Source organism: Nakaseomyces bracarensis (assembly GCF_045282275.1).
Source record: "Nakaseomyces bracarensis strain CBM3 chromosome Unknown Scaff4_1, whole genome shotgun sequence".
Classification (NCBI taxonomy): Eukaryota; Fungi; Ascomycota; class Saccharomycetes; order Saccharomycetales; family Saccharomycetaceae; genus Nakaseomyces; species Nakaseomyces bracarensis.
This window is the reverse complement of record NW_027263964.1, coordinates 217,249-235,005: the sequence shown is the minus strand read 5'-3', so window position 1 is coordinate 235,005 and position 17,757 is coordinate 217,249. Positions and strand designations below refer to the sequence as shown.

At 37.6% G+C, this 17,757-nt stretch overlaps 8 protein-coding genes across 8 annotated transcripts; 2 read left to right on the top strand and 6 right to left on the bottom strand.

The window, feature by feature from the left end:
* Nucleotides 1-389: 389 nt before the first annotated feature.
* On the bottom strand, nt 390-1,763 carry SPO77 (Spo77p; the record flags this gene model as incomplete). The annotated part of the gene is made up of 1 exon (XM_071050933.1): nt 390-1,763. The coding sequence occupies one exon, from the start codon at nt 1,761-1,763 to the stop codon at nt 390-392; it is 1,374 nt and encodes a 457-aa protein (XP_070908145.1).
* A 496-nt stretch (nt 1,764-2,259) lies between these two features.
* RPP0 (60S ribosomal protein uL10) lies at nt 2,260-3,201 on the bottom strand (the record flags this gene model as incomplete). The annotated part of the gene is made up of 1 exon (XM_071050932.1): nt 2,260-3,201. The coding sequence occupies one exon, from the start codon at nt 3,199-3,201 to the stop codon at nt 2,260-2,262; it is 942 nt and encodes a 313-aa protein (XP_070908144.1).
* Nucleotides 3,202-4,035: 834 nt separating this feature from the next.
* On the top strand, nt 4,036-6,420 carry VRP1 (Vrp1p; the record flags this gene model as incomplete). Its single annotated transcript, XM_071050931.1, has 1 exon — nt 4,036-6,420. One exon carries the CDS (start codon nt 4,036-4,038, stop codon nt 6,418-6,420), a length of 2,385 nt encoding a protein of 794 aa, XP_070908143.1.
* A 287-nt stretch (nt 6,421-6,707) lies between these two features.
* RNJ42_00760 (Mitochondrial FAD-linked sulfhydryl oxidase ERV1) lies at nt 6,708-7,112 on the bottom strand (the record flags this gene model as incomplete). The annotated part of the gene is made up of 1 exon (XM_071050930.1): nt 6,708-7,112. The coding sequence occupies one exon, from the start codon at nt 7,110-7,112 to the stop codon at nt 6,708-6,710; it is 405 nt and encodes a 134-aa protein (XP_070908142.1).
* Nucleotides 7,113-7,308: 196 nt separating this feature from the next.
* Nucleotides 7,309-7,482, bottom strand: RNJ42_00759 (uncharacterized protein; the record flags this gene model as incomplete). Its single annotated transcript, XM_071050929.1, has 1 exon — nt 7,309-7,482. One exon carries the CDS (start codon nt 7,480-7,482, stop codon nt 7,309-7,311), a length of 174 nt encoding a protein of 57 aa, XP_070908141.1.
* Nucleotides 7,483-8,098: 616 nt separating this feature from the next.
* SGD1 (Sgd1p) lies at nt 8,099-11,968 on the top strand (the record flags this gene model as incomplete). Its single annotated transcript, XM_071050928.1, has 1 exon — nt 8,099-11,968. The coding sequence occupies one exon, from the start codon at nt 8,099-8,101 to the stop codon at nt 11,966-11,968; it is 3,870 nt and encodes a 1,289-aa protein (XP_070908140.1).
* Nucleotides 11,969-12,103: 135 nt separating this feature from the next.
* Nucleotides 12,104-14,275, bottom strand: NUP2 (nucleoporin NUP2; the record flags this gene model as incomplete). Its single annotated transcript, XM_071050927.1, has 1 exon — nt 12,104-14,275. One exon carries the CDS (start codon nt 14,273-14,275, stop codon nt 12,104-12,106), a length of 2,172 nt encoding a protein of 723 aa, XP_070908139.1.
* A 2,209-nt stretch (nt 14,276-16,484) lies between these two features.
* Nucleotides 16,485-17,540, bottom strand: MID2 (Mid2p; the record flags this gene model as incomplete). The annotated part of the gene is made up of 1 exon (XM_071050926.1): nt 16,485-17,540. The coding sequence occupies one exon, from the start codon at nt 17,538-17,540 to the stop codon at nt 16,485-16,487; it is 1,056 nt and encodes a 351-aa protein (XP_070908138.1).
* Nucleotides 17,541-17,757: the final 217 nt, after the last annotated feature.

Below are 17,757 nucleotides of genomic sequence, written 5' to 3'. Positions count from 1 at the left end.
TTATTTTAAAAAAAAATAAAATAAAATAGCAGGAAAAAAGTCATCTCACACATAACGACGTTAATCATTTGTTCGCGTTTTCAATCGCGAAACCAAACTAACGCGACGCGAAATGTCCTTGTTAGTTCCCTTCTCCTTTTCTATATATTCATCACCATATGTGTCTGCAGGAATTTTTTGGGTTGTAATAAAAAAACTGTAGCGGTTCCGTCATAGATCTCAGCTGTCAAAAACAACAATGTTTGGAAATCCAGGGTCTTGTTGTATTTAACGTGTCATCATTATGTAAAGAAAGAAAGAAGAAATAAAAGGAAAAGGTACTATAGCGCAGGAGTTATAGTAAAGGTAATAGATCTTTTTGGTTGAAAAAAATTCTTACATAATCTACGCTACTTTCTGAGAATGCTGAATGCTTCTTTAAGTTTTTGATAAATTTTGATCTTGTGCCGATTTATCCATTTTCGGAATCTGACACGCTTTCCTTGCTCGGCAATTTCTGATGGGGCTGTAAGGGACGAAATACCGTCTTCCGTAATGCAATCAACTGATTGGTATCCGTCTCTAAATATACTCATCCATCCAGGTGTCTCTTTCCTTTCGTCAGGTATCCCAGTTGCCTCTTTGCTAATTGTATGTCTACTTGTATTTGAGGCCGTATATTGGATGAGCTGATCCAGAAACAGATGTGCTATCTCGTATTTGTTAAACATTAAATCCGTTTGTAATCCATCTTGATCCGTGGAATAGACTTGTTTTGCTCTAATATCATCCTTGACCTTGCATTCTAGCAGAATCGATGACAATTTAGTCGCCCATGAGTGTATTTTACTCTTCAAAGATTCCCCACAAATGTCACGTTCACAACATTCTATCCAGTCTAGGATTACTGGGCTTAACCCGACAATACTCTCACCGGCATTACATTGTACCGTTCCCTTGACCAACCATTCCAATATTAGAAAGAAGGAGCCACGGTCAAACTGTTTATTCAATTGACTGCTCTTGCTTAACAATCTCAGGAACTTTATATAGCAGTGTTTAACCTCAATCAGTAACGTGCCCAATACTATCTTAGTTAGTTCGGTCTGGTATGCTAATTCATTTTCTTCTCTTGTGTTACCTATCACTATAAATTTAAGACTAGCCAGTAGTGCAGGGGAGAAATGGTTCATCTTCTTCCATTCATTGATAATTTCAACTTGAAGCGCATCTCCGAGCTCTTTATTGTATGGTAAATATTTGACTTGATAGTCTATTTTTTTAAGATATGATTTAAGTACTAATTGATTACAAAGTTTTCTAATAGTGTCTGCCCAGATAAATTCTACAAGTAAGTCAAATAGGAATAACAGCTTGCTTCTAATGAAACGTTGATGTTCCATGTCTTGCAATTCAACTGCATCTAAAATCTGTGTAATATGCACGGTTGCAGGTACTATGCAGAAAGCAACGAATCTTAGCTTTACAGATTTATCTCTATGGTGTTTTCTTTCTTGATTTATGTTGAGTAGAAGACTTTCTAACTTTTCAATCACTTTCTCGATATTTAATTTAGATTTCGTAGACAATTCATTTTTATTTTTATTACCGCTACTTATACATCGTGACTCACAAGAATAATCTCGAAGAGAGAAGTTGATGACACTATTGTTATGAGGTGAAAGAAGTAACGTTTCTGTAAATCTCCCGCTGCTGCTTTTCCCATTTTGTCTTTTGTTACTAGCTTGGACTATATTTTCTTTTCGTACCGATAGAACAGACATGTCTCTTCAAAAGACTGGGTCCCTAGCAAATAGAAAGATTATAATAGTATAAAATTTATATATATATATTCATTTATCAAAATTGTTCATCATTAGGACCATACTAATTATTCTGATTGTTATTGTAAATAGTTTCTTCTTCTTTCTCTTTTTTATATTGACACAAAACGGTTTCGAGATAGGTAAAGATGTGATTGACATGAACTAAATATTAAAAAAGTAATGTAAAAATATTAGGATGACGTTCATTATGTCTGCATTATCAGCTCACAAATGGAGTTATTCAAGTTGTTTAGCAATGTGAAGAATGAATTATTAACATTTACAATGCACATATAATCTAAATATATATATAAAATATGCATAGAAGATAAAGAATACACCTTCAAATTTGTTGGTGATTTAGGAAAGATTAATAATTTAATTTTTTAAATAAAAAAAAAAACACTAGCGTTAATTAAAAAGTATAATATTTCATTTTAATAAACTAATTTCCTTAGTCGAACAAACCGAAACCCATGTCATCGTCTTCAGATTCTTCGTCTTCTTCGGCAGCAGCAGTTTCGGCAGCACCGGAGTCGGCGGAACCAGAAGCAGCAGCAGCTGGAGCAGCGGAAGCGTACTTGTCTGGGTTCTCGATTCTGTCGATCAATTCCTCAATTTCTGGGTAGTGGTAAGAGGAAGCGATGGCAACAGCCAACAACTTCTTGTAGTTGTTGATCAAGGTGTGGCCAACAGATGGCAAGGTTGGGTAACCAGCAGCCAAGGAAACAGCGGCAACGGTGGTAACAGCGGAGACGAAGTGGGAAACCAATTCATCATCGGTGATATCCAAGATAGAAGATGGGAAGACTTGACCTTGGTCGTAGACTTGAACAACAGTCAAACCGAAGGTGAATGGAGAAATTTCCAACAAGTTCAACAAGGAGGCTTCAGATGGACCGACTCTGTTACCAGCTTCAACGACCTTAACGTCAGAGACAATTTCAATGGTACCTCTGGCAATCTTGGTTGGGACACCCAAAGCTTGGAAGAAAGAGGTCTTACCTGGTTCCATACCGGTGTTGACAGCTCTAACCCAGATGTCTTCTGGGGCAACGGCACCAGCTCTAGCTGGGGCAGCAACCTTGTTGGAGACAATAACCTCCTTGATGTCCTTCAAGGACTCGTTGGTGAAAACGAAACCGACGTTACCCTTGACGAAAGGCAACAACTTCTCGTATTCTGGCAAGTCAGCGACGAAGTCTCTGATAGCTCTTCTGACCATGGTGTTCTTACCCATCAAGACAACACCTCTGCCTCTCAAAGCCTTTCTGACTTGGTGCATTTGTTGGGAAGAAACATTGTCAACACCAACAACGAAGATGGACTTGTATTCTTCCAAGTATTCTCTCAACTTGGAGAAGTATTCAGCTTTCTTTTCACGAATTCCTCCCATTTCAACTATTTTAATTATAAGTGCAGGATGTTTAAAGGTACTCGATCTTCTTTATTATTGAAAGGTAATAATAAGAGTATAATAGAAAACCCTTTCCAATCGTTAAGTATCAACTTTTTTTTATCAGAAACAAGACTATACAAGCCCATCAGTCGAAAAACAGGAATAACCGAAAAAGTTTTGAAAAAAAAATACAAGTACAAGTCTTCTTTTACGAATTGTCTTTGCGTCCTCTCATGTGACCCCACACCGGGTAAACCCAATTGTTGTATTTAGATGATGTCTTACTCCCCTGGCTTCCCACCCATTTCCCAACTGCTTTCGGTAATATACTGCAGAGTTGTAAAAAAAAAAAGTTTTTGTCTTGATTTGAGAAGCGCCTCTAATGGTGTACGGGTGTACACAGTCACAAACTCCAAAATTATTTTGAAATCATATAATACGTACTATCACATGCGATAACGTATATAATAATAGCACGTGATGTGTCTTGAGGTACGATATAAATTGGTTTTTTTTAAATATTTTCCCTTTTTGTCTTCAATCACGGACCTTTTGCCCTTTCTTTGATATTTCAGCATAGAGAGCTGGGTTTTAATACTATACTTGATTATCATATATAAATAATATCTTGATACTATAATCATTTAGAACTGAATTGAATTAACCCTGCTACCGTATTGAAGGAAACTATTTTAATATAAGAAAAAAAGAGTAACCATAGAGGATCGAAAACCCCCCCGCAAGATCATCGTGTACATTTTAAGGGGACATATCAAAGCAAGAAAAGAAAACAGCAAAAACTAAGTAAAATCATAGAGAAAAAAAAAGACAATGGCTGCTCCACCACCTCCTCCACCTCCACCTCCTTTAGGTGGTCCTCCAACACAAGCGGCACAAGCTCCACCTGTTAATGTTATGGCTGGAAGAGATGCACTTCTCGGTGATATTAGGAAAGGTGCCAAACTTAAAAAAGCAGTAACTAACGATAGAAGTGCTCCAATTATAAGTGGTAGTGGTTCTGGAGCTCCTTCTTCTGGTTCTGGCCTCGGGTCGGCGCCTATGCCTCCATCTAGTGGAGCTCCTGCAATTCCGATGGGAGCACCTCAATTGGGTGATATATTGGCAGGTGGTATACCGAAACTGAGATCTGTCAGTGGGACAACTAATCATAACGCACCTCCACCTCCTAGTGCACCTCCTATACCGGGAGCTCCACCTGCTGCTCCACCAAGTGCTCCACCAAGTGCCGTTCCTAGTGCACCAGCTATACCAGGAGGAGCACCACCTCCTCCTATCCCTGGATCAGCACCTAAAATGCCTACTGGAAGACCTCATATGCCAACTGGAAGACCAGCTAATAGGAGCCATCAGAAAAAGGACTCCATTTCGTCTATTATGAGCACATCAGCACCACCTATCCCTGGGGCACCGCCAGCAATACCGCCATCAGCACCTTCTATACCCACGATGAGACCACCTAAAAAGAGTGCAGTGCCTAGTAACAGTGTGCCATCTGCCCCAGCACCTCCAATACCGACTGGTGCCCCATCTGCTCCACCTGCTCCATCTGCTCCACCCGCTCCACCTGCTCCACCTGCTATGCCCTTTTCGGCTGCACCACCAGCACCACCTCCAATGCCTTCTTCTGGGGCCGCTCCACCCGCTCCAGCTCCTCCTACCATGGGTGCTCCACCAGCTCCACCAGCTCCACCAGCTCCACCAGCTCCACCAGCTCCTCCTACAATGGGAGCTCCGCCAGCTCCACCGGTAGCCCCTCCATTACAAGGTATATCTACGAATGAAACGAATAAAATATCAAGTCCACCGCCTTCGATACCTGGCGGTTTACCATTTCTAGCAGAGATTAATGCAAGGAGATCAGAAAAAGATGTTATAGATGATACAAAAGTTGAAGCTATTAGAAAATCTACACCGTCTTCTTCTCCTGCACCTCCTACCATGCCTTCTTCTGGGGCACCTCCTGCACCTCCTGCTCCGCCAGCTCCACCTGCACCTCCTGCACCTCCTGTACCTCCAGCTATGCCTTCATCTGGGGCACCTCCTGCACCTCCAACACCACCTGCACCACCTGCACCACCTGCACCACCTGCACCACCTGCACCACCTGCACCTCCAGCTATGCCTTCTTCTGGGGCTCCTCCAGCTCCTCCCGCGCCACCTGCTCCACCCGTTAATATGGGTGGCTCAAATAACACCAGTAGTGCCTCAGCTCCTCCAGTATCTGCTGGTCCATTACCATTTTTAGCGGAAATTCAAAAGAAGCGTGATGATAGGTTCGTTGTTGGTGGTGATACAGCATACTCAACTAAAACAGATCAACAGGATGTAGCTGCCTCTGATGCTTCTGTTGCTCCTCCACCACCACCTTCTTCTTCTGGTGGTGGTATGTCTTTTATGAGCGAAATCGAGTCCAAGTTCAATAGGGGATCCTCTTCCGGAGCACCTCATGTACCAAGCTCAGCACCAGCTATCCCTAGTGCTACAGCACCTCCAATACCTAATGCACCATCAGTCCCAAACGCGACTGCCCCACCGCTCCCTACAGCTCCCTCGCCACCATCTACATCAGATAGTGCCTCACATGGTGGAAACTCTTTTATGTCTGAGATAGCTGCTTCTTTAGCAGGAAGAAATAGAAATCATACAGAGACTTCAGATGCTCCTGCTCCACCATCTGCTCCTGCTCCGCCTGCACCTCCGGCTATGCCTTCTTCTGGGGCTCCTCCAGCTCCGCCAGCTCCACCTGCTGCTCCTGCTCCACCTCCTGCTCCTGCTCCACCTCCTGCTCCTGCTCCACCTGCTGCTCCTGCTCCACCTGCTGCTCCTGCTCCACCTGCTGCACCATCATCTGCTGCCACGAGCACTCCGACGTCGTCAAACTCAGCCTCAAGGGCCCACTCGACAGATACATCTGGTAATTTAAAACAAAGATTATTTTCAAGTGGAACTGCTGAACGTAAGATGAACGAATATACTAAAGCTCCAGAAGTTGATGTAGGAGCCGTTACAATAAATGGAAGTAGCGGCACCGTTGGCGCTACATTAAACGCTGGCAAAATAACTATAGATGATTCAAGATTTAAATGGGTCAATGCTAATCAATTACCTAGACCTAGACCTTTCCAAGGTAAGACGAAACTGTACCCAAGCGGTAAGGGTAGTAGTGTGCCTTTGGACCTCAGCAATTATGCTTAATGACAAAATGTGACGTTACTTGCAATACTAACAAGGACAGTATGTGTCTGGCTTGATATATATTATTGTCCTTAACTATCTATTAGTAAAACTATCATACGATATATATTTTCATACTGTATCTTTAGCACTGCATAATTATATTCATTGATTTTCCTCTTTTCTAAATAGAATTCTTCGGTAAATGTCGTCAATCAATTATTCCTTATTTATTGTTCTCTATTTTTTTTTATTATATACAAGATAGTACCCAATTTTTATACGTACTTTAAGAGAATAAGTCAGAATTAATCATCCCAACCGCTTCTCCATCTCTGTTCCCAAAAATCACAGTTAAACTTGGGTTTCCCTAGTTTTACGTTAACTTTATTATGAGCATCACACATCCATCTGCCCAGCTCTTCCCTAGACTCTACCTTAGGTGCATTTTCCCTAATATATTTTTCGAAATCAGCTGCACACCAATTGCATGGATAAATATGGGAGAATATATTGAGAAATTGTTTCATTTCATCCTTTTGTGTAACCGAGGGTTTTTTAGGGTACGAAGCTGCCACGGTATGTAATAACGACCACGAGTTGGCACCAAGCTGCTGAACATCTGGTGGATCTACCTTCTTATAAGTCTTTGATCCCGGGATTAGATCGTTAGAGCTATCCTCAGGTAATTTATTTGTATTCGCTGTACTCATTGATGCGACCGCAGCTCCTTTGCTTATTTTACCAGTGGCAAATTTAAAATCAAGTAATGTATTGCAGGATCGACACCTAGATGTAACAAAAGATATTACAATAGATACAGAGAATAGGAATTCATCTCAACAAAATGTTAATCAAAGTCAAAATGTTAGTATACACAACTATTGATAAAATAAATGACTCAACATGTTATTCGGAAGAAGAAAGAACATACGGTTTACCGTCCTCGTCGTAGATAATTTTCCTACCAGTCAGCCCTTCTTCTGGCTTCATCAAATAAGTACGGTAATGTCCGTTTAGATAGCTATTGTAATCTACCTCTGTCCCATAAATTTCTACATCATTAAGATAAATGTGGATCATCACTTTTTATATAAAATTAGTTAAGCTCATCGCAGACACGATCCTAAAACCGTACAAGAGAATTGACTTATGTTACTAGAAAATCGATCGCAAAAAAAAAAAGAGATAATATAACCATAGTTAACATAAAAAAGTATGTAAACGACAATTAATGAAATACTGGGATGCTCAGATGCAATTACTTTGTCCATTTCGTATCTTCTGACTGACTATTCCACAGCAAATTACTATGACAAACTGCCTGCTCTTCAGAAAACCAATTCACTCGCATACATTATGTGTACCAATTCTCATATTACTCATATAAATAAAGGAATTGAAAATGGGATACCTATAACAGACCACTACTTTGCATTTAACGATCGATAATAACCAAAATATATATATTAATATGAATATATTGGTGCCTATGATTTACGTTTTTTTGTGCGAGTGTTTCTATGCTGCAGACAGAACGTGGAAAAAACTGGAAAAATTGAAAAATTGCGATGAGCTCAGAAATTTTTCAAAATAAAAAAAAATGCGATGAGCTTTTATCATTTATACTATTGCAAGTAGTAGAGTATATTGAGTTTATGGTCTTCGTAGGAATAAAACGTCAAAGATTTAATATTAGATGGGTAGTAGAAACAGTGGTATAAATATTCCGGGTGTTATCCTGGATGAGCTGAAGGGCCGTGACTATTCAAACGATGAGAGGTTCCTAGTTAAGAAGGGGAAGAAAAGAGCTGCACATCAACTGAGCAGGAAGGATAGGAGGAAGTTACAGCGTGCCGAAAAGAAGAATAGAGGTAAGAAAGAGATAGTTGTCGAAGATGTTTTGAAAAGTAAGCGGAAACCGCAGGTGAAAAAACCGCAGGTCCATGTACAGAGACCCAACAATAAAAAGAATGGAAATGGAGATGAAAAGCTTCCGTTTTCTTCAGACGATGAGTTATCTTCTGGTGATTTTGATGAGTTTGAGGAAGGTGATTTGGATGAAGAGGAATGGCAACAACTTAAAGAACTTGAAGAAGGCGATAGTGAAAGTGATAGTGAGGAAGAATCCTCTGAATCATCAGTGGAGGAAAAGCAATCTCGCAAAAACAAATCTGTGAAGAATACTGGGAAAGAGCCTGTAGGTGAGTCAAAGAGTTCTTCTGAGGAGGACGTTAGTGATGCAGAAGGAATAGATGATGACGATGAAAGTTTCACGGAAGAAGAAGAAGAACTAACTGCTGAACAGACTATGGCAAAACTGAAGGCATTAAAGAATGCAAAATTAAAGAAACAAGATAATAAAACAAATGACTCCACTTTAAATAATTCAGAAGAGATAATTGATGATGACGTTTCTGATGATTTCGATGGTACCGACGAGTCAGAAATAGACGATGAAGATGAAGATGAAGATGACGAGTTAGAAATGACTGTTGAAGAAACCATGGCCAAATTGAAAGCATTGAAGGAGCAGAAGAAGAGTGGTAAAGTTGTAATGAATGACAACGATATATCTAGTGGCAGCGATCAATCTGACAATTACGATGGTACTGATGAATCGGAGATGGATGAAGAATTTGATGATGAAGACGACGAGTCAGAAATGACTGTTGAGGAAACCATGGCCAAATTGAAAGCATTGAAGGAGCAGAAGAAGAGTGGTAAAGTTGTAATGAATGACAACGATATATCTAGTGGCAGCGATCAATCTGACAATTACGATGGTACTGATGAATCGGAGATGGATGAAGAATTTGATGATGAAGACGACGAGTCAGAAATGACTGTTGAGGAAACCATGGCCAAATTGAAAGCATTGAAGGAGCAGAAGAAGAGTGGTAAAGTTGTAATGAATGACAACGATATATCTAGTGGCAGCGATCAATCTGACAATTACGATGGTACTGATGAATCGGAGATGGATGAAGAATTTGATGATGAAGACGACGAGTCAGAAATGACTGTTGAAGAAACCATGGCCAAATTGAAAGCATTGAAAGAACAAAAGACCAATAAGATAACTAATAGTGGCGAGAGTAAAAGTCTGAAATCTGTTAAATTTGATCTACCCGACCATGTATCCGAAGAAGAACGATCCAGTTCAATTGATGATGACTTTTCAGAAGAAGAATCTCAGATGACAGTCGAGGAAACAATGGAGGCCCTTAAAAAAGCGAAACAAGATAAGCAAAAGTCTATTAAATCATCAGATGGAAAAAAGATAAGAAATACCAAAGGTGAAGAGGAAGTTATCAACTTTCCCTTGACTCAAAGTGAAAGGGTCGCGATTCAAAAGGACGAGTGGGATATGAACTATTATGCTAAGAAATTAGGACTAAAAGGTGATAAAAGAAAGATTAGAGCAAAGGATGAATTCGATGCTGTTGGTGGTCTTTTGGAAGGATTAGATTTTTTCGAGAATTTTGATGACCTTTCTGAAAGTGAAGAGGAATCTGATTTAATTTCAGAAGATGAAGTTGAAGATGAAAATTCAGGAGCAGAATCTGAATCTGAATCTGATCAAAGAGATATTGATAAACCATTTTCTTCAGACGATGAACTGTCGTCTGGAGATTTTGATGAATTTGATGAAAATGATTTAGATGAAGAAGAGTGGGAACAGCTAAGAGAATTAGAAGACTCCGATGATGAAAATGATGATGAATCTGATTCCAAAAGCTCTAAGAAGAAGACCAAACACAGAGAAAACCCATATGTTGCTCCTTCAGAATCTGTATCAGGCGCTTATGTTCCGCCTTCTATGCGAAAAAAGCTTGAATCTGCAGATTCTGATAATGCTACTATTTCAGAAATCCGTAAGAAGGTCAAATCTCTGCTAAATAAATTGTCTGATACTAACCTTCTAGTTATTCTTACTTCACTGAATGAACTGTATGACGCCTATGCCAGGCAATATGTAACAGATACTATAATATCTGAAATTCTGAAGCTTATTTCGCAAAACAATAAGCTTCTTGACAGTTTCGTTATGAATTATTCTGCTGTAGTATATGCTATATGGAAATTGAGAGGAACTGAAGCAGGAGCTTCTTTTTTGCAGGCACTAGTGGAGGAATTTTTGAACGAGTTAAAAAATGGAACCAGCCAGATAGATGCTTCTTCCAGTGCCGCTTTGATCACAAACAAGAAGTGCTCAAATATAATTTCATTGATCTCGTATTGTTACAATTTTGGGTTGATGTCATCTCGATTGATTTTTGATATTATTAAGAAATTAATTGCCAATCCTAATGAATTTTCAACAGAACTGTTATTACGAATTGTAGCAATCTCTGGTCCTTTAATTAGAGGTGATGATCCTTCGGCTCTTAAGGAAATATTATCAGAACTTCTAGCCAATATGAAAACAGTGAAGACCTCTCCAAGGCTGCAATTTCTGCTAGATGTAATGGCAGATTTGAAAAACAACAGATTAAAACCTTCGATACTAGCGGCGGATCACAGAAATATTAAGAAGATAGTACTAAATTCTGTCAGAAGTGGTGGGACTGAAGAGCCATTACAAGTTTCATTGTCTGATATAGAAAATGTTGATGAGAAGGGTAAATGGTGGTTGGTTGGTGCTTCATGGAAAGGGAACATGAGCAGTGCTTTTGAAGAAGTAAACACCACCGACAACAAACCATCTAAAGAGAATGTCAGAATTAACGATGATTTGCTAGACGATATCCCTGATTGGTCTAAGATTGCCCGTGAGCAACGTATGAATACTGAAGTAAGACGTGCAATATTTATTAGTATTATGTCTGCTCAAGATTATATTGAGGCATCGACTAAAATTGAAAAGTTGGGTCTAAAAAATAAGCAGGCTTTAGAAATTCCTAAAGTTATTATACATTGTTTATTGGCTGAAGGTGCTAATAATGGTTATAACCCCTACTATGCTCTAGTTGCTAGTAAGCTATATGAATTAAACTCAACTTTAACTAAGTCTTTCCAATTTGTATTCTGGGACATATTGAAGAAATTTGAAGATAAATCTAATTATGACTCGGAAGCCGAGGAGGAGGAAACCGAGGAGGAAATGGATGAAGATAAATCAATCAGAAAAATATTAAGCCAAGGTAAGTTTTTTGGTTCTCTGATGGCAGAAGGTATTCTAAAACTTGATGTTTTCAAACATGTTCCCTTAATGGGAGGTCTAACGAAGAATGGTTATCTATTCATTGAAGTCCTACTTTTTCAACTGTTATTGAATATAGCCAAGAAGTCAGAAACCAAGAGTAAGAATAAATCAGGTAATAAAGAAGTCACCTATACCACATCACTGTTGAATAGTATATTAATCAATGGTATCAAACTAGAGAATAAATCATTCATCCTTAAAGGATTGAAATGGTTTATTGGGAAAAAATTGAAGTATAGTGATTATCTAGCTGGAAAAAGAGGGGATAAGCAATATATAAAGGATTGCAGAAGAATTGAATGGGCAATCAAAAATATTCAGGAACTTATTGCCGCTGAGTTGGAAAGTACGGATATTTAAAGGATTAAACTAATACTTTTCACCTTACTAATGTGACTATAAATAATAATATTAGCCTCTTATAGAATTACATTATTGTTGTGTTTATTCATTACTTTATACTATACTTGTTTGAATTAAAATCAAACGTATTTATTAATTTATATCTTTTTGTGCATCTTCAATTGATTTGACAAATAGTCTCCCGTCAGCTTTTTGTTTGAACCTAGCAACATATGTGACTAGCTTTCCACTTTCGTCAATAGTAGGTATCTTTACTAGGTTTTCATTATCAGCCGTCAAAGGAACATATTTGAAAGATTTTACCAATGCAGTATTTAAAAGGATGTTACCCATACCATCAGATCTACATAGTAGCCTAATCTTTGATTTATCATCCTTTCTTTGAAGAAGTTTTAGTTCTCCTACACCACGAGAGTCGTACCCATTTGTTTCTGTATTTACTGTCATTAATTTAGATCTTTGGGTGAATAGAGGTAACTCATCCTCTTCACCATTCTGCAAAGACATTTGCTTTGATGCGGCGTCATCAATAGGAGTTTCTGTGGCATTCGTATCCTCGGTGTTGGCAGCCACCTGTGTGTTTTCGGTACTCTTCTTTTCTTCGTTATTGGAACTACTGTTGTTGAATGGTAACGAAAACTTAAAACCAGCCGATGGAGGGTTATTTGTGGAAGAAGCCTTTTCCTCTGTTTCAGATGAGGGTTTACCAAATGCAAATGCTGGAGCCTTTGATTGTCCGAAAGTGAATCCTCCACTTGGTTTAGTGGTGTCATTACCTGTAGAATTCTGTTTCAAATTGTTTCCAAATGAGAAAGCAGATTTTGGAGCCTCGGATGAGCTACTGAAATTAAAGCTTAGAGATGGTTTTTTATTTTCTTTTGATTCTGGACTTGCAGTTTCATCATCTTTAGCAGCATCATCGTTCTTAGTAGCGGGAGCCATAAAGGAGAATGATGGTTTGCTGTCAGTTGGTTCTTCGGCGGGTTTTGTGGCGCCAAATGAGAAGGAAGGTTTGTTGTTTTCTTCAGTTGATGAGGATGGGGTATTGTCAGTTTTACCAAAAAAAAATCCACCAGCAGAAGTAAAAGGATTAGGTTTAGTAGCACCAAAGGAAAATGATGGTTTAGTATTCTCCTCTGTGTCTTTATTTAGTGGGGTATCAGTCTTCTTAGCTGTTTCACTTGAGAAAGAGAACTGCAGTGGTTTAGTAGTAGTTTCTTCTTTTTTGTCACCAGTTGTGCTACTAATAGAACCAAAAGAGAATGCTGGTTTCGATGCAGTGTCATTCTTTTGGTCTTCGCTTGAAGGTGCAGTAGCACTTGTAGAAGTTGAACTGAATGGGTTAGATGTCGAGCCGAAAGAGAATTTAGGCATAGGTTTCTTCTCTTCTTTTGCCTCATCCTTAGACTCGGGTATATTCTCTGCTGCCTTGGTTTCAGAGGAAGAATTGCCATCAGATTTCTTCAATTTGAAAACATCACTTTTAACAGTACCAGTAAATGTGAATTGAGGGCCCTTGATCTCTATATCGCTGTCACTGTCGCTGTCATCTTCTTTTTTCTTTTGTTGCTTAGTAACTCCAAAGGAGAAAGTTTTATCAGAAGTGATTGGTTTTGTGTTTCCAGAAAGAGTAAACTTTGGACCCTCTACTTTAATTTCTTCATCACTATCACTTTCACTATCGCTCTCGTTTTTCTGAGCTGGAGCATTTTCTGAAGTTTTCTCCACAATTGGTTCGGATGTCTTCTTTTCAGCGGTAGGTGCTTGAGGTGTGAAATTGAAGGTGGTCTGCTTAGGAGTTTGTACAGATGGTTGAATGTTATTATTCACTTTGCCGAAACCAGGCACAACATTTTCAGTTGTGTTTTGTGGAGTGAAGGTAAAGGGTTTCGTCGATGGAGCTGCGGTGACTGATGAATCGGCATTTATCTCATCCAAGTATTTCCCATATTTGATGAAAGTGGAGCGAAGGTCACAACACGCATCCTTGTTTATAAATTCAGAGATTTTATCCTTGAATTGCAGGTTTAAAGCCTTCAGTTTAGCTGCCTTATCATTTTTTTTCTCATCCTTTGGTCCTTCTGGCGCTTTCTGTGTAAATGAAAATGCGTTCGCCACTTTACTCTCATCATTGTTACCTCTCAAAGTAGTTGGAAAGGCCATCTTACGCTTAGGCATAGCAATCTTACGACGACTCATAACATCTTTTGACGCTAACGCAATACCACTAGGCTGGTCTTCGTCACTATCCGAATCCCTAGGATTCTCTCTAGTCAATTGCTCATCAGCAAATCTTTTAGCCATCTTAAATATAACCTTCTAAATCCAAAGTCTAAAAAAAAACCTCTATTTTTTCAACGTCTCTAGTTTTACTTCTCTAGTGATAAAAATTTTACCGGGAAAAAAGGGGGGAAGGGTGCCGTAATATCTTATACTTTCAAGCTAACAACTTTCAATGCTTTACTGCTGATTCAAGTGAAGTGTTGTATATGTAAAGGTACAATTGCTATTTCAAAAATTTTTTTTTCTTCAATAAGACTAAGAGAGAGCCTGCCAAACATTTTTTTTTTTGTTTTAGTAGAAATCGTCAAGTATGATATTCAGTGTGGAAATGATTTTAAAAATTAATGGTGTTTACTCCGATACGGGGAGTCGAACCCCGGTCTCCACGGTGAAAGCGTGATGTGATAGCCGTTACACTATATCGGAATAGTAATTTGGATGAAAAGTATTGAAATTGATAAGGTTTTGATACGGGGGGAAAGTTTATGCTCAGGTGCTCTCTCATAGTGCGTTAGAAGACCATTTGTATTTGTATCAGTCTTCCTATTGTTATAGAAGGGTTATTACTCTCTGAAAATACTTGTTAGTTTATCCTGTTGCAATTTGTATCGTTCTATTTGAAGGAACTTTCAATTTCTCAAAACCCTAACGACTAGTTTTTAGTTATTAATCTTTAATCCCACATTCGGCTAGGCTATTTTCTCACAGAAAATGTCGTAGAACACTAACTTTTTCGTTCATGGGCGAAGTGAAAAAAAAAATTTTTTCAGTTGGCCCAACATTGCAAAAAAAATTTTGAAAGTATATAAACTCAATATTAATTAATTTTTTATTTAATTAACACTTCTCACTAGCTACTCAATTTATATATTGATTTATTGTTTTTTTGTAAATAGATATTAAAGTGAATTCTTTCCTTTTTTATTTATATTAGAAGAAAGGAGTTTCCCAACCAATGAATTCCTAAGAATCTTGGATAATTAAAAATATTATGCTAGTTAGCATTATCCAAGTGATTAGGTTTTTCTACTAGATATAAGAACTAAAAAAAACTGCCAATATTAGTTTTTTTCTTAGAGAAATTTTTTTTTTTCTTTTTAACATGATTATAAAAACATTATAGACTTTCGAGTCTGCTTTTACTGAGGATGTACATGCAGGACAAATTGTTATATAGGAATTCTTCGTTTATGATCTTAAAAAGAATGAGTTTTTCTTGAAAAGAATTATAATAGGCAAAAGTTTTAAAAGTTCTTAAATACTAGAGAATTGAAGAAAGAAAAAAAGAGAGAGAGAAAATAAGTTATTGTGAGTTCACAATAAATCATTGATAATTAATGTATTTTTTTATGACAATAAAAATAATGTAAATGATGAATAGACAATCCGTCTTTTAAAATATCCGGCGATGATTCTTCGGAATATGTGCCAGGATAAAATCATGCATCACCATCTGATACGTATTTTTCCAATACAATTTATTATCAATGATTACGTTTTATTTTCTTAATTTTTTTTATTTACTCCTTAAATTATAAAAATAAAAAATTAAAGTTTATTATGATGAAAAACTATAACTTTCAGTTCTGCTTCTGAACCAAAATTACAGGAAGATAACCAATTTACCAAAAGCTCAATTTCTGATACAACTTTAATTTTTCTATATACTATCTTAGTAAATACAACAAAAAAAAATGAACTGTAGGAAATCACGTAAGTGAACAGTAATGAAATTCATTTCATTATTATTAATGTAAGATATCGAAGTTATTTTATTTCTAATATATGCTGAGTTAAACGTAAAAAAAATCAATATTTAAGAATTAAACTAAAAAAAAAAAAAAAAAAGTTAAAAAAGTACTAGAACTAATTCCTGTCTAGGATCATTAAATGGTGAGGTAGAGGAAAGATGTTAGTTTTTAAGCATTGATTTTTGAATATGAATAGCATGTTGACATATTTTCCAAATTGGACAAGCTAATGAAATTTTTTGAGCGCCATATGGTCGGTGTGATAAATAGAGATGCAAAGTAGCCTTAAAATTATCTTAAACAGATACATATAGTGGTATCCCAAAAGAAAAAATGCATTGGTTAAGGCTGAGTTGAAAAAAAAAAAAAAATTAATAAATTAGAATAGTTTGAAAGAACAAATAAGAAATGGAAAATTTAGAGTAAACCATTGGATTTTTTTATAGTTTTGTGTTTAATGTATTGTTGTTGTTGTTTTTTTAATAATTGGTAGTAGTCAATTCATTTCCATGTTCATCATAAAATCTATCTTCATCCATGATGAGGTTATTCGATCTTGTCGGCCTTCCAGCAGTATGAACAGTTCCATTTCTATTCACTTCATGACTCGGCAGACTGTCTCCGAATGACAGGCTTTGAGCATTATCGTCAATTTCCTCATCGAAGACCATATCTGAGTCCTCAAAATCTGAGGCTACGCCACCCAAAGGAGATTTGGAATCGTACTCTTCGGTTATCTCTCTTCCCATTAAGGCGTTCCACCATTTGGTCAATTTATTTGGACGGTAGGCAGTGACAACCTTACCGTCGGAGTTAATGAAATCAGTCTTTGGAGCTCGTACACACAACATGTAGAATATGAACAGTGCTATTAAAATCAGTGGAACACCGATACCCACAACTACACCGATAACAATACGTTTATTCTTGGAGGACAGCCCATGGTTTGTGTTCTTCGATGTAGTCTGTGGTGTGTAAGTTGATGTTGGCATCAATGTCACCGTAGTGTACTGATCTGAAAGAACAGTTCTACCTTCTATAACACTTGTAATCGTCGAATGCTCCTGTGATGACGAAGAAGGCTCAGAAGTAATGGTAGATGGAGAAGAAGTAGAAGAGGTCGTGGAAGAAGCACTAGAAATAGAACTAGAAATAGAACTAGAAATAGAACTTGAACTTGAACTTGAACTAGATGACGACGAAGATCTAGTTGAAGATGTACTATTCACACGAGATGATGTAGATGACAGTCGAGAGCTCGTCGACGACGTATTTAAGGAGATTATGAGGGGTGTCCCGGTACTTGATGTGGGAGAAGATGATACTGACGACACAGATGATACCGACGACGATACCGATGACGATACCGATGATACCGACGATGACACTGAAGACGAAGCCAGCGACGAAGCCAGCGACGATAATGAAGATATATCTGAGGAAATTGACGACCGGCTAGATGGTGTATATGAGCTGTTCCTTAAATCGGGCGTAATCTGTGCAGCCGCAACCGCAAGCATATATATCCAGATCATTGCGTTATTGTTTTGTGTATTTTCTATATATCTTCTTCTATAATTTATTCTCTTTCAAATAAGTAACCAATTTTTACTTGATTTAATATAATGCAAAGATCAATAAAAATAATAATAAAAAATAAAAAAAAATAAAAAATTTTTTATATTTTATTTTTAAAACTTATTATTAATTTAGCTGTTAAAAATAGTAATACTATTATGTGTGACGAATGCT